Source organism: Manacus candei, unplaced genomic scaffold (assembly GCF_025592945.1).
Source record: "Manacus candei isolate 608988 ecotype Guabito, Panama unplaced genomic scaffold, ASM2559294v1 h1tg000046l, whole genome shotgun sequence".
In the NCBI taxonomy this organism is placed as follows: Eukaryota; Metazoa; Chordata; class Aves; order Passeriformes; family Pipridae; genus Manacus; species Manacus candei.
The window spans coordinates 13,737,635-13,753,503 of record NW_026138094.1 but is presented as its reverse complement, the minus strand read 5'-3'; the positions used below and the strand labels follow the sequence as shown (position 1 = coordinate 13,753,503).

At 42.8% G+C, this 15,869-nt stretch overlaps 1 protein-coding gene across 4 annotated transcripts in view; it reads right to left on the bottom strand.

The window, feature by feature from the left end:
* LRRK1 (leucine rich repeat kinase 1) overlaps positions 1 to 15,869 on the bottom strand; it is an 80,154-nt gene that overhangs the window by 61,953 nt on the left and 2,332 nt on the right. For 3 of the 4 annotated variants that reach the window (XM_051797116.1, XM_051797113.1, XM_051797114.1), the window contains exon 2: positions 14,459 to 14,671. In XM_051797116.1, the coding sequence (XP_051653076.1) occupies positions 14,459 to 14,525 (67 nt within the window). In that variant the 5' untranslated portion in view covers positions 14,526 to 14,671. Of the gene's footprint in view, positions 1 to 13,488; positions 13,866 to 14,458; positions 14,672 to 15,869 lie in introns of all 4 variants that reach the window. The other variant, XM_051797115.1, reaches the window with a different exon arrangement.

Below are 15,869 nucleotides of genomic sequence, written 5' to 3'. Positions count from 1 at the left end.
CTGGCCATCAACCAGCACAGCCTGTCCATGTGTGTCAGGTGCAGACTTCTGGGCTCTCCAGGAATAGGAAGGTTACAAACAGCTGGGTCCATGGAGTTCATATGCTCCCAGAAGAGTTTTTGGGATATTCATTTTAGTTCTTAAACTCAATTTCAGTCTTGTCAAATTTTTATTGACCTAAGCAAAACTGCTCAGCTTTGAGCATCTGAACATCCATCAAGTAGAAGTCAATAAAAGTTTCATTGAGTGCAAGAAATTTTGGCAATTCTACTGTTTGAAACCAATATATTTATATGAAATATTCCTGGCAAAAAGATAATGCTACTCATCATTCAAGTTTCTTACGTAGCTGTCATCAAAGCTTCCTTCTATGATTCCATTCTGCAGAGTAAATTCACCTCCTGCCTAAGACCTGAGGAAAGAAGCTGCCAAAAGTCTTCAGAAAAAATAGTCTTTGAGACTGAACTAATTACAAGCCTGAAAAGAGCAAAACTGGTGAGATACAAAGTGATAAAAAAGCTTGCCCTGAACCAACAGCTGTACCCACAAGATCCTGTCTAAGTTAACCTGAGCTTTCAAAGGTTAAATGAGAGAAGGTTGGCCATCCATTCCCAAGTTCCCAAAAAACACAAAAGCCATCCATTGCATCACGCCAAATAAATTACCCAATTCACAGAAGACTTCCTGGTGACTTAGTAAATGATGTATTGACTTCTGAACTACAAGTGGAAAATAAGAAACAGCATGTTTTATAATCTTAATTTACTCACCAGTAGAAGGAAAAAAAAATGAGGAAAAATATATTCTAGTGACTAAAGACTGTTTTATTTTTACAAGATACATGACTGAACTATCATCAATACTGGCATTCATGCAGGCTGGGAATAAAGTTTTGCCAAGACATGCATCAGTCATTTTTAGCAAAAATCTGGGTCAAAACCCAAAGAAATTCTGCCTCTGGTTTTAACCCTACAAATCTCAAGGTCTTTACCTGAGCTCTTCATGGCTTTCCTGGCAGAGTCACCTCACTCACACACAGCCTTGAACAACATGACATGTGAGCAGCACTGAAGCTGAATAATATTGAACCTCTGTCTTTGGACTTGATCATCAACACGTTGAGCGTTTAAGCCTGGGTGTAATAAAGTGCTTTTAATTCTTAGATTGTACAGATTTAGGAACTGGCTTCTGTACTTTGCAGAACAGGGTCTGTATTACTCACAACAATGCACATTGTTATATGCAAAGCAGCACAGTAAGTGATGATATTCTAGCAGTACTCCTTGGATATTCCTGTAATATGAAATGAAATATTCAATGAAAATGAAGCCATGGAGTTTACTCCAAATCATTCAGCCTCTGCATCTCTGCCTTGCATTTGCTTAACCTCTTCACAGATCCATGGCTTCTTTTCTTGCTTTCCACTAATGGCTGTAAGCAAACCCAGGGCTGTTTGTCAGGGGAAAATGGCAGGCATTTGCTGACACTAAAAACACATCCCTCATCTATTCCTCACACTCCTTAACAGCTTGTAACAAAATAGCCAACTATGGAAATATCTCCCACTCTTGATTTCAATGTTTTATACTTTGGAAGCACCTTTAAAGTTTGGTTTTTAACTCAGTAAAAGCCTTTTATAAAAGCTAAGGGTAAAACTACTTTTCGTTAAAAAAATATCCCAATGCAAACAGAGGTTATCAATAAAAAAAGCAGTCCTATTTCATTGCCAATAAAAGGGTACAAGGTACCACTTCTAAAGTGCAATAGACTGCTCAGAGAAACAAAATAAAAATGTCTTATTAACAATAAAGAGTACCATGAGAATTTCAGGGGTATGTGTAGTTACACCCTGTCACAGGCCTTGTTATTACAGTAGGTGAAAAAAAACCTCTAAAATTTCTAAATTGACAGTATGCCAGTATTATTAAAAGGGGAGGGTTTGCAGGTCAATGCTGTGAATCAGCAAACAGCTGCATAACAAAGCAGCACACTGTATAGATGATTATTACCTTTATTTCCCAAATCACTGCATCTCTGTCTCTAACACAGACTCACAGAGTTTGTAAATGTTACATTAGGCCCTTTTGTAAGTTCTTTGGCAACTAAGCAGGATATTCTTATTTAGCAGAGAAAGATATAAATGAGATGCTTAACCCAGGAAGCTAACTTACTCCAAAACAGAATTACAATAATAATAAAACCTTAAAACCACTACTGACCTTGTCATAATGTGTGCAGGTATTTCCAGAGACGGGAGCAAATCCAGATGATACTCTAACACAGACTCAGCAATGTAATTAAGCTATTAATTCCTTGGACTGATAACCACCCACCCCTGCTCCAGCACCAGCAGCTCCTACAGCAGCCACTGGATGGAACAGCTCTCAGCTGGCTGGCTGCTTCTTTGTCTGAATTAACTACTCCAGTTTAGCCCTGACAGTTATTTTCATCTCCATGTCCCATTACAGCGAAATCCAAGCCTCTGGTTCAGAGGATGTGGAGATGGGGGTGGGCAGGGCCTCTCCGGGCTGAGCTCAGGCATTAATTCCTCAACAGCACCAGATGGATCCAGCTAACCTTTACCAGCTTAATCTTTTGCCATTTTGACTTCTGAGTGCTGCCACAGCACAAATAAAAAATGGGACAGAGATGAGGTTTAAGATGCTCTGAATATTCAAAGCCAACACCCCCAAACACTTAAAAAAACTCACCAGTGTCGCTGAACATTTTTCAGTACTACCCTACAGCAGCTTTGCCCAGCTGGTTTGCAAAATTAATGGAAAGCCATGTTATTTCTTGAGTCTCTGCAACAGACTCGTGTATCTTCTGCTGCTTTGAAAAACTTCAGGCTAATAAACTGAACAGCAGCCCACAGGAAGCCTCTAGTGATTTCAAAGGATGATGGATCTGCCCTACACTGCACTTTCCATTCAGATGTGGAAGAAAAATTTCTCAGTCCTTTGGAAATCTTTGAGATACTGAAAAAATACCATCCCAAAACAGGAAGAAAAGACCCCAAAGCCCTGGGTTCTTCAATAAAAAAATAAAGCAATACATTTTTAAGTCAGCCCAAGTCAGTAAAAATGTTTCATGAAACAAAGATACCTTTTGTGTTCCTTCTCTAATTAGCTGACACTTCAAAGTAAAGTTTCATTTGCTTTTTTTGAAAGTTGAAAGATTTTGTTCATTCATGTCATTCATTCAGTTCTTAGAAGATAAAGTCACAGACCAAAATCTCTCCCCAGGAGGGAAGTTGTGCTCCCCACTTGCCCACACAGCCCCACAGGCAGGACCTGCCCCAGAACCATTCAAAAGAGGGTCCTGCAGCAAGAAGGCTGTGATCTGCTACACCTTGTTCTCAAATTTGGGCACAATACACACAGCTCAACCAATTCTGCAATGAAATGTCCCTGAAAGGATTAGAAAATGGTCAGAACTACTTATAAATCCCCCTGTGAGAAGATAGGATGGAAAGTTACAGTAAATCCAACTGAGAGGGAACAAGACGGTTTATCTGGGAAGTTCAGTACTCCCATTGAAGAAACTGTGCCAGATTTGGGCCATGTCCTTCTGACCCTGATTAACATCTCTCACAACAAGTGAGACGTGCCAGCTTCCCAGGACAGTGGGAACCCTCCACACACTTTTTCTGCCCATTTTCTGTGGTTCCATTTCCCCCAAACACCCATTATTTCAGCTGATTAAAGGAGTGGCTCTGCACTAAGAACTGTCTGCCAAGGCAGTGGAAAAGATGATGTACTGAGTACAAAAGCCACCCGCATCTACAACACAGCTCACAATCAATGCTCACTGCCCCTGAAAGAAACTTATAACCCTAAAAGAAACCAGATATGAAACACAGAAGAATGCCATGAAGGCAAAAGTCCAGCACTGAAGGGATTTTTTTTTTCACTGGTAACGCATATTCTGGAAGTATTTTTAAATTGTTTACATGCCAGCACCACACATACAACGTGCTGATCTGCATTGAACATTTTCCAGCAAGCACACAGGAGCTCCTAAAGGGCATGCTGACAATTTTAGGTACAGCTGTGCAAAGTGACCAATTATCACCAGAATCATTGGAAATTTTCTATTTAGAAACACTCTTAACCTGCAAGGAAAAAAAGCATTTGCTAACACCAACCTAAAAGGAAAATATTAAGTCTCGGATGGAAAAATGCTTTGGACTCCTGCCTTTTCACTGGGCTCCAGAACTGATTTATGAAAAACAGACGCCTCCAAAGGCTTCAGCTCCTCACTTACACAATCATTTTTCCCTCATCCAGGATAATGAGCGACAAGGGGACAGAAAAGCCTCAAATACTGGTAACACAGACTCAGCAGGATCAGGGGCAGTATCAGCATCTGCCAACACCAGCACTAAGCTGGGGCTGAAAAGCTCTGCCAAATCTGAGCAGGCTCAGATCTCCTGCATTTGGTGTGTGCAACTTCCAGATTCCCGGGACTCTGGGAATTATTTGTACTGTCCAAGAAGTTAAAATGAAAGCGAGCTGGTTATTCCTTGCTGAAGCACCAAAGAGGCTGCACAAAGCCATGGCAAGGCAACCAGGTCAGAGAGACCCCTTCACTAACTCTGTCATCCCATTTTCCAGCACCATGGACTGGGAGTTGCTGGTGACAGTGATGGTTTTACTCTCTCCTCTGAGTACGAGTGTCAGGTCTAAGCAGCTTCACATGCACATGTTCATTCTTTTCAAACTGAGGAGCACCAGTGGCCACAACACATTTCTCAGGGGTCAGATTGGCTCATGAAGGCACTATCCCCCCTGGCAGGCACACACCTGGCCTTTGGACAGGGAAGGAATGGGACGGGGATGACCTCCAGCAAGCACAGGGCAAAGGCTGGCTCACAGAGCAGGGGGATGCCCCACATCCCTCCAGTAATGCCCACTTTGGGGCCAAAGCATCAGCAAAGACCACAACCAGCACTGACAAGTGTTAATTTTCACCCCCAAAGCAAAGCTATTGAGGGAACCAAGAGAGCTCCAAATGGCCAGAGAGCCAGTTGCTGTATTGAAAATAAGAATGACTCAGCTCTAAGTGAAAGTTGCTATTTTTGTCTTTTGGCCTCAGTGATTTGGTTCCCATCCTACAGCTTGAATCATTCAGAAATATGCTTCTGCATGCAAGGCCAGCTATGCCACTCTTGCTTTCCAAATTTTAAATTGGAAGATATACATTAGGCATGCAGAAGTATGACTATGCTTTTGGATTTTCTTTGTGCTCGTTTCCAGGCATGGCAGCAAAGAGAGGATTATTAAATGATGAAAGGTGTCTCTAGTGAGACCATTGCTGTCCAATTGAATCAAATATTACAGCCATGAAACCAAACCAAGATTGGATTTCATTTGGAACTTCATAAAATAAAATTTCATGGCTAACTTTGGTTTCTTCTGAAACTTTCCCTTAAGTTCAAGCTTTCATCAGAAGGAGAAAAATCCCATGCATCAGCGTTTTCTCTCTTTCAAAGAAACAATTTGCTCAACGTTCTTCTAAAAAAGAAAATCATTAATTATTCACATTGGGGAGGCACCAACTCATGGCCAGCCCTGTTCTACTACAACCTCCTTAGACATGTATTTAAAGCTTGGTTTAGAAAGAAGCAAATGCTTTTAGCCCCAGCTGGGAGGAGCTCAGGAGGGACTCCCTGTATGAGTGTGAGGGGAGGATGGGCCCAAGTCTCTGCCCAGGTCTCCTCTTAGTCCAAGTCTTCCACTGGCTCCATCAAAGACACATCCAGTGACCCCACAGCTTGGCTGAGTTGGGAAAAGCAGCTCCTAAGCTTATGTTTCACTGTAATAACACATGTAAACACCCTCCTAAGTGGAAAACCCATTCACGACACTGCAACTCAACTGCTGGTCAAAAATAACAGCACAGAAGCTGCCAAAATCTGTCCCTTCAGCCCCAGGGATGCTACTGGGAATAACAAGCCTCCAAGGGGATTTCAGAGAAAGAGTTGGGACACAGGAAGATTTTGGAAAGGCTGTTCAAAGAGGAGAAAGAAGGGGAGACAATGTTAAAGAGGTATGTGAAATATCCTGCACAACACCAGTTTATCATTTTCAAGGAAGATTATGAGAATCTGAAGAGGTGGAGAAGACAAATGGAAGAAATGGAGGATTTAATTACAAGACTGGAGATGAGAAGAGCCTGGCTTGTTGAGCTTGGAAAAATGAAATCTAGATGGAGATGGGAGTCCTGTCTATAAATACATCCAGAGGGAGACACCAGGGAAGGAGAGCTATTTGTGTACAGGCTGTGAATACATTTTAGTTGACAGTTAGAAAAAAAGTATAAAATATTGGAGAAATGAGGCTTGGAACAGTCTTCTATAAAAAGCAGAAGCAACAGACAAGTCAACTTGCTTAAAGCAAGCCCTGCATAACGTTTAGGAGTGTGACACCAGGACACTGATCCACACACTCCTTCCAGTCCTACAGCCAATGTTCCCACATTAAACGTGGGCAGGAGTCAACCCAGCTACCAAGCACTGACTCCTAACACATGAAATTATAGCAGCTTCACAGTCTACTTTGAGGAAAGTTTGGAGAATGAGAGAATATTTTTCATTAAACAAACTGACAGATCTGGGAAAAGGCAGACACATCTAAAGGAAGAAGCTTTTCAGGAGATTTGAGGGGGTAAACATCCCACACAGCAAAATCCAAGTTTAGTGCATGTTAGACACAGTCCAACAAACCTCTTTAACTGTGCCTACCAGCCTAATAAAACACCTCACTCTTTGCTATCCTCACTTCTCATCACCACAACAACTCATCACCACTCTAGTCCAGTTTATGTAAAAGTGTTGCATGCAGAGGAAAAGAAAATGCAATCAAGATATTGGATATGGTTGGCATCAAAAGAGTTGAAGGGGCAATTTGGCAACAGCAGAGCCAAGGGAAGTGCAGAGCTGGGAGGATGGATATGACACTCTGGAAAAGAAAAAAAATCAACTAAACAGTGGAGAAAGTGAGGCTCCAGCCCATGATGTGACCCTGCTGCAGGTCACAGCATTTTTAGATGTCTGCTCCAAGGTAGAGACAGCAAAGTGAGGCAGAGACAGCAAAATGAGGCAAGGCACATTTCATCCCCTTCTCACCAGCCTTTGATGAACTCTGATCCATTGCACTCCTGGTCCAATCCATACAAATGGCTTTGATTTGACAGCTTTTATTCCCACCCTGCCATTGTGTAAAAGGTCCAAGGTGCAAAACATGGGAGAATTGTGACCAGGATTACAAGCTCACTTAAGGAGCCAGGTTTTTTGTTTTTCAAGCTACGGATGAGATCTGAAAAGAGATCCTGTCCATTAGTGCTACAAAAGAAAATAAAATAAAAAAATTATGTTCCTGTTTGATGCAAAAATAAAAGCAATTTCAAAGGCTCTTTGATGTGCAAGACAGAAAGACATGCAGGCAGATTCTGGAGGAGGTCTTGTCTTCAGCAATTACCAGCACTCTTTTTGAATCCTACTCCCCAGACAGAACTTTTATGTGAAGCAGATAATCACGCTGCAGAGTGTATCAGCTCTAAACCTTGTGGCTTTTCAATTAAGCAGCAGTAACCTCTAGTCCAAAAACTCCTTAACCAAGATGGGAATAAAACAAACAATCCCCCGAACCAATTAACTGCAGGTGAAGCAAATCCAAAGACACACATGCTTTTAAAAGATTGCAGTTTGAGCCCTTCTCGGGCAGCCATGCGATATTTTGATCATTAAAGCAAGTGGTGATGCAATTTCCACAGTGACCACAAACATACCAAGAATACTTGAGCTAAATTTATCCAGACTTCTTGTTTGAATCACTGCTTTGGGTCGTTATTTTTCCATGATTTTCAACCAGGCACAGAGAAGGAGTTGTGGACAGACTGGGACTGAGCTTTCCCCGGCAGTACCCGAAATGCCAACCTTTATGCTTGGGAGCCATATATTGACTATTAGAGAGGAAATAAAGCTGCTCCTCCAGCTCCCAACCCCAGGTCCCTGCTCCTTCCACCCATCTCCTTCCTCCTGCCCTTCCTGTGGCCGACTGACCCTTTCCCTCACCCTCGGGTGACACAACACAGGGCCTGACTTTGTAGACAAGAAGTTCCCAAAGCTCACCATGGATCTGTTGCCCTCTCCAACTGGAGAGGGTGAGCCAAAAAAGAGAGGATCTGCACCAGATTTCCCACTACTCTGTGCATCTCCATACTCATACCCTGTATGAGTATAAAATATTGGAGAAACGGGGCTTGTATACTCATACAGGGTGTGAACTCCTCCAGATCCCAAGTCCTGCCAGTCTGTCTGGAGCAACACAAACTGCCAACCCCCAGAGCCCCTCTGGCTGCAGGAGGGCTTTGGGAAGATTGAGAGTCTTCCCTATAACTTAAAGACTTCTTTTATAAGTTTTTTAAGTGAGGGCAAGGCACAAATTCAAAGCATGGAAACACTTCTGTTGTGAAACTATCAGCAGTTTACATAAAAGAGCTGCTGCTGTGGTGATACATAATCATGCAAATAAGCAATTCCCGACCCACTAATGAGCACACAGACTTGGATTAAAGAAAGGAATTAAATATCAGCCTGACTTGATGTCAAACCTGAAAGAGAACCTATTAAGAGACAGACTTCACGGTTGAGTCACCATCCCTGGAGGGATTTAAAAGCCCTGTGGATGTGGCACTTGGGGACATGGTTTAATGGTGGGCTTGGCAGTGCTGGGTTAATGCTTGGACTCGGTGATCTTAAAGATCTTTTCCAACTGTAAAAATTCCACGATTCTGTGATTCTACACAGCATATTGGGAGCTGAATGGTACAAAATCCATCCCCCACACCCCCATCTGCAATGCAAACAGTTCCTCCCAGCTCGCTGCCTCCTGCCAAGCAGCGCCCTGGCAGCCCCTTTATCGATCAGAGCAGTGAAAAACAAACAAATCACAGACTTAATGCTGTAAGGATCCCTGAAGATCCCATTATGTCAGCGCAAAGTCTTTAATGGGTTTTGGATAAGGCCCCCCACAGGCTTTGGGGAGGATGAAAAAACATAATTCATTGCATTTTCTTAATGCAAGTATAAAATCACACACAACATCTCTGACAAAACAATAAATCAATTACAGGCCTGGTAAGGGCTGAGTTGGTGTGAACACTATCAATTGCCTTTTTCCCACTGAAACAGAAGACAGCGGTTCTATGACCCCAGAATCAACTCTCACCTGAAAGCTGCCTTATAAATCACACCTTACTAAGGTTGTAAAAAAGTCCCTGTGTACAAGTTCTAAGGGCAAAGGGTTTTCTTTACAACCTTATCACCTTATCTTTGTTTTTTTCCCAGGCTTCTTGATAGACCTGTCGTAAGTTACATTTCAACGTAATAAACCACAAATACATTTTAACAGAAAGGTGGAAAAAGAAAGCTGTAAAGCAGCAGATAATGCCAGATCCAGCTCAGATAAAGATCAATTTTTTTACTATTGCCTGTAAATAAAACTGGCTCTCAGGTTGGAATCTCTGCTCAATTAGCTTCCCAAGGTCTTTACTGCACCAGTGGCTCTCCCAGCAGCTCTGCCCTCCTTGCTACAGCCCTCAAGTTCAAGAGTAGGCTGGCTCTGATGGTATTTATCAGGAAAACTGTAAATGCCTCAGCATTCACTGCCCTTTTTGATAATCCAGGTTCAGTTTGGAGAGATGTTGCAACACACAGCTCTGCTGTAGTCTGCACAAGAGAGCAGGTTTAACCACAGGCATGTTCTGCTGCAGACCAGCCTTCCGCATCAGCTCTTGTGAGATTGCACCACTTCTGTATGAAGAGTTTATTTAAATATTTAAAAATACAAGCCTATTACTGCTTTACTAGTGTACTTCCTATTCCTGCTGAGCATTTCCTACTTCTCCTTCTGCAGGGCACTCTGCAGTGAGACTAACTCACAGACACCTGTTCTGTTTTTTGCTTTTTTTTTTCTTTTTATCATAGGAACATTTCAGTTTGCTGTCAAATTAACTCACAGCTTAACAAGCAGGAAGAAAAACAGAAAACCTTCAAGGCTCATTTAGTCTGATTATACAGAACTTCACAAAACCAACACACTTTGCAGGTCTCTGTGTCCTCACATCACGTAACAGATGCTCTCCTTGTCCTTCTCACCCCACGCTGTCACAAAAAACTCAGGGTAATGTTACTACAGGGTAAGGTGTGGATGGAAAAAGCAGGACAGAGGCTGTGAGTACTTTTTCCCTGTTCTACAGCACAATGTGTCACAAACAAGCCTAACTCAACATACCCCAAGACTCACTGCTGGCCCCGGCTGATGTGAGGATTTTAAGGTTTACGTGGGGATTTCATGAGGAACGAAGTGGCACCAGTGGTGCTGCCAACACTGCTTTTCCCTTCCTCCTCTACTCAGCAGGAAAGATTTTTAAACAAAGCTATTCACACTATCAACTGCAAGCTCCTGCCCTTCATGTTTAAGGCAAAAAACTCAACAGCGCAGAACTGCAAGGAAATTATAGAATATGTTGAGTTGGAAAGTACCCATCAGGATCACCAAGTCCAACTCCTGGCCCTGCAAAGGACACCCCACCAAAGATCTAATCTGGAGGCCATGTCCATGCCCCCCCAGGAGTGGGCGGGCTCTGCTTGCCTTTATTGCTATAAAGAAGTCATGTTTTTCCTGTAGACTTTTATTTCTGAAGTGGGTCTCACACTGCCAGGCTGGCAGCTGGAAGGCTCGGGTTATCAGTGAGTACAGAATGGAGAGCAAAAGCAGAGTCTGTGAAAGTTTCCATCCTTTCACCTACAGTCCCATTGCCTCCCCAGACTGCTGCACCCCAAAAAGGCCTCAGCCACACCTGCACCTGTCCTGCCCTGATGCAAACAGGGAGCGAGGCTGGATGCACAAAGGGTGTCCCAGGACAAGCTGTTCCACTTGCTAAGCTCAAGTTATCACCACTCAGTCCATTGTGAAACTTTCCATATAAAATTGCACTTGCTCCTGAGAAGTCCCTCTTGTTAAAACTGCTCTTTAACTCTTCCAGTTCAACTCTTACTCGCACAGGAGGCTTTTCTCCCACTCAGGAAGCTGCTCTGCTGGCAGCAGCTTTCCCTCTGAGTCATTTCTGATCTGAGCCATGGCCCAGGAGGGGTTGCAAAGGTCACAACCATTGTGGGTTGCTTCTTTCTGATAAAACAGAATTCCCTGTGTGCTGCAGGGTCACCACAGCACTTTCAAAGCACAGCTTTAAGGGCCTCTGGTCCACTCCAAATGACAACTTGAGTCATTATATTCTGGTGACTTGTTTGCTCCCTCATTTAATATTTAGGTCTCTTTTCCAGGCATATTGCACTTGTCCATGTGTGCTTCCCTGAACAGTGGAAAGTCACCAGCTTACAACTGATTTGCCTCAAGAGAAATTGTGAAAGTTCATTTAGTTAATATCTGTAAAGCTACTATAAAATTTCAAGCAGCTATCATTGGCATCATTGTCCCTAATTATGTAATGTTAGATACATTCCAAGATAACACCCCTTTTTCAATGCTCATTTCTAGATTTAGCAGGAGAGAAGAGACACCCTCTGGCATGTTTGAAGGATAATCCAATTCCACCTCCGAGACACACACCAGTGGCACATGAACATTCTGCAACTTGGAATTAAATTCACAATAAGAGGGAGATAAGCTCTTTAACAGATGTGCCCTTACATTTCAGAAGACAATGTTTGCTCTCCTACATCTTTGAGGAACTGTCTCCTAGAAAACCATATAAAAATTAAATCCCAACGGTAAAATTTCATAAGATTCAAAGAAACCAACCAGTCTGTAGAAAGGAGATGAATCTTTACGCTTTTCTAGGCATTCACACAGTGATGTCTTTGGGCTTCCATTGTATTTCCTATAAAATTCACATTATGTCACCTCCACATATTACGCAGAGCTCTTTAACCAATTTTAAAAAAAACCAAGCCCTGTGCTTCATGAGAGACTGCAGCCACCCCCGTATCTGTGCTTAGTTTCTACCTCTTAATTAGGACAAGATGAACAAATCCAGGAGAGAGGAAGCAGGGTCTGAGGAGGGAGATGTTACTGCATCCAAACCAGAACCTTATCCTGCACTCCAGTGACAAATCTGTGCTGTGGACCAGTGGGTGCTTAATCAAGTCAAGCCCAGCACCATCTCTGGAGGGCAGACAGAGTCCAGCTCTGAAACACAGCTCACCCACTCACAGGGAAAGAGGGAATCCTGCTGGGATACAGGCAAGATCCCTGCACTGCCGGGAGGAATAGTAGAGGAGACACGAGAGTAAGGTGAGCCCTGGAATCACCAATTACATTTTCTAACTAACAGTGATGCTGTGAACATATTCTTCACATACCTTTGGCCAGGGCTTCATAGCTGTCTGGGGAAAAAAAAGCCCTAGAAATCACAGGGCTTTGAAATGCTCAAGGCAGTGGGTGCACGGGGTACCTGCTGGAAGGTGCCTCCGACGGACCCGTCACGGAGCCACCGGCACCACTGCACTGTTGGATAAACCCCTCCCAGCCACACACCTGCCCTTCCTGCCCCAGAAAACAGACTCCAGGCTCTGCAAGCACTAATGAGGTCGACAGCATTAAAGAAATGATCTGGGACCTCACTCCCCTTTCCCAGCAGTTCCCTCTGAATGGAAGCAGGAGGCTGCATCCCCATTGTTCATAAAGGCGCGTAAACAATAGGTTCAGATGTGGAGGCCGGATGAGTCACCATGTTCCTGACTCCATCCCTGTAACAGGATCCAAATGCAGAACAAGGACCAGCTAACTTAGGGAGTGGACCAGTTAGCTGATGACAATTACTCTTGGCAGGACCCAAACAATCCTGAAATAACAATGAGTTTAAGCATGTACAGTATCCTTATAAAGAGCAAATCTACCAAGGCAATACTGGTGCCTTGTATAAAGATCTTAAGCTTTTCAAGGATCCCTCTGTGAGTTTTCCAATGCTGTTTACCAAACAATATAACCCAGGCATGTCAGTATAGAAGAGTCTTCCACTAAGATCTGTATGCTCCCAGTCAACCAGTTTAACTGAATATGGTTACATAACAGCAACATGTAATAAAGTTCTCAGGAAAAAAAAACTGAACTCAGAATGCAGAAAATGTAACTATTTCACTCTTCACTTCATTATTAACTCATAAAATAATTTATTTACTGTATCTTTAAACAGTGAGAAAACTTGTCAAATCACTATTGCAGAACAAAAATGTAGCAATTTGAAACACTTTTGAATCGTTAGAGCAGATTAAAATTCTTCTCATGGTTTGTAGCTTAGTATTCAAGTGGAGATAATTTCTTCCAGAGTGAAACTCAGCGGATAGGATTCAAGAATTTTAAGAATATTCAGTAACCAAGTGTTATAGAAAGTTACAATGCTAATTAACAAAAGCAAAAGCAAACAGAAAGATCAGTATTACGGAACAAGCAGAATACATACAGAGAAAGGAAAGAGTTCCCAGAGCTCCCTGTGATGCTGGTGAGAAACGTCTTCAAACAAGACAAGGCGGCCTCTGAATAAACTATCAGGTTTTGCTTCATAGTTGCTGATAAAATCCAAAATAAGGCTGCAAAAACATTAGCTTCTGCTGAGGGCTGCTTACTCACTACAGAGCGTCAAACACACCTTCTTCCCACACTTCAAACGCAGATGCTGCCTCCTAATGAAGCACTTGCTGCAAGGGGGGAACACCGTTATACAAGAACCAGGAGGCTATTTCTTGCTGCAGAAACATAACTGGGGTTTGACTCAGAGAAACGCAGCAGTGCCTGGGAGCTGAGGGTTGCAGCGAGAGAAACCATCCAAAAATAATTTGGCTGCTCAGGGAAAAAAAAAAAAAAAAAAGAAAGAAAAAAAATTCACAGGAAGCAACCTGAAGCATATGTCCCTGCTGAAAGAGGAATTTCCACCCATGGATTTACTAGATTACATAAACACAGACCTTCTGATCCAGCCCAGCAATAAATCACTGCAAGGCACTGAATCGAAGCTGACAGTAAAACTGGAGCAGGTGAATATCTGTTCAGGCTGAGAAAGGATGCTCTGATTTTAGCAGCTTTCATACCCTGAAAACCCACTGCATCAGTGACTGGGAACATATTTGCATTCACACGCTGAAAAAGCACAGATCTTGTAAAACATATTTAGGAACTGGGGAGACATGATACATATATTGACTAAATCTGTAGCCTTTTGGAGAACATCAATCTTGAGGGGAATGCTATTCTTACCACCTGAGCAGCTGAACATCAGTCTCCTTGGAAGTAAAATTCCTTGGTAAATTTTCAAAGATTAGGGCTCAAAGATCTTTCATATCTTTAAATTTCATCAAAACCCAGTGGCTGCTGAGTTCTCTTAAAACCTTTTGCTCCCAATCTGAACAGGAAAGAAAAAAATTCTTCCTATTTACCATTTTGTGGATCCATGTTGCTCTCCCTGCAAACAGCGGATTCCTCAGTTCCCACACACCAGTACATTCTGGGTCCAGTTGTGAAGGTCCAACAGACAAACTTTCCACAGCACTTCAAACTGAACAATATTGTCAAAGCTGAACGATGTCCATCGTGCACATGCAGGAGCAGAGACAGCTAGTAAGCACCATCCAGAAGAAACATCATTTATTCTGTTTAAAAATAAATAACAAAACAGATTAACCATTGTAGTATAGAAATTGCTCATTCCCCTGCATTCTAACACAGTTGTCTAAATATTGTTTTGCAGAAATGTACTCATACTATAAATATAATTATTTGCATAATAGCTTTGTTAAGAGCATAATATGAATTAGCAGAGGGGACTAACAATTTCTCCACTATAGAAAGATAATGTTCTTAATTTTTCACCACCAAAGCAGCTCAGTCTTTGGGCAGAGGATGGTGGGCAGGGGTCACAGCTGCAGTTTCAGATTCTCCCCAAGCTGATGTAAAGGCAGAGCATTGAAACCATTCAGTGCAGCTGGAAAAATCCTAAATGCAACCTCAAAACCTCTCCCATCCGCAAAGACAACCACGGCTCTTGTAAGACTGTGAGAAATACTGCTGTGGTTACTGAGACAATCCTCTGTAGGAATGAAAAGAGGGCAAAGAGAAACACACCATCTCCTGTCCCCTCTGCCCAGTCCTCTTAGAGAGCTTTCCTACCCTGGAAGCATCAGGCTTCTTCAAACAGATTCAGGGAGGCAGATCAGGCCCTTAGGAGCTCTTAAAGGTTGGCTTCTTCTGAACTGTCTGGCACAACAGCCAGCAGAAAACTGCACAGCTCAGTCTTCCCAGGCAATTCCAACTCCCTCCCTCTTCAGAGCTGCACACCCACCTTTTAACTTCTTTTACACAGAGGTTAAAACTATGAGTGACTTTGCAGTGTGTGCCAGACCAGCATCAGTGTCCCCTCATTTTCTGCTTTCAGTTTCAGTCAGTAAATGCCTCTCAGATGTAAAATGATGCCCCTCAACCAACTCTTACTGGTTCGTCTCATGTCTGGTGTGTGATGCTGAAGTTTTGATTTGAGGCTCTAATTTGGCAAAGCTCATGACCCACCTCCTGCTTTGACCAGCAAGGCCCAAGATCATCCCTAACTCTCCCTGAGCAGAACTGGCTTCCTAAGTTGGGATCAAAAGCCAAAGAGAATACAAAAATATGCTGATCCATCACCAATCTTTGTGAAGCTTTCTGTCCTCCCTTCTTACATTGCGTTTTAACCACTAGCTAACAACACTAAAAATCACTGCATCCTACAGCAGTTGTTTCTAAGCAAATATTTCAGTTTTAGGTGCACTTAGAGGAAAACAGCTTCTGATGACCCTGACTGTGGTGCCTGGCAGC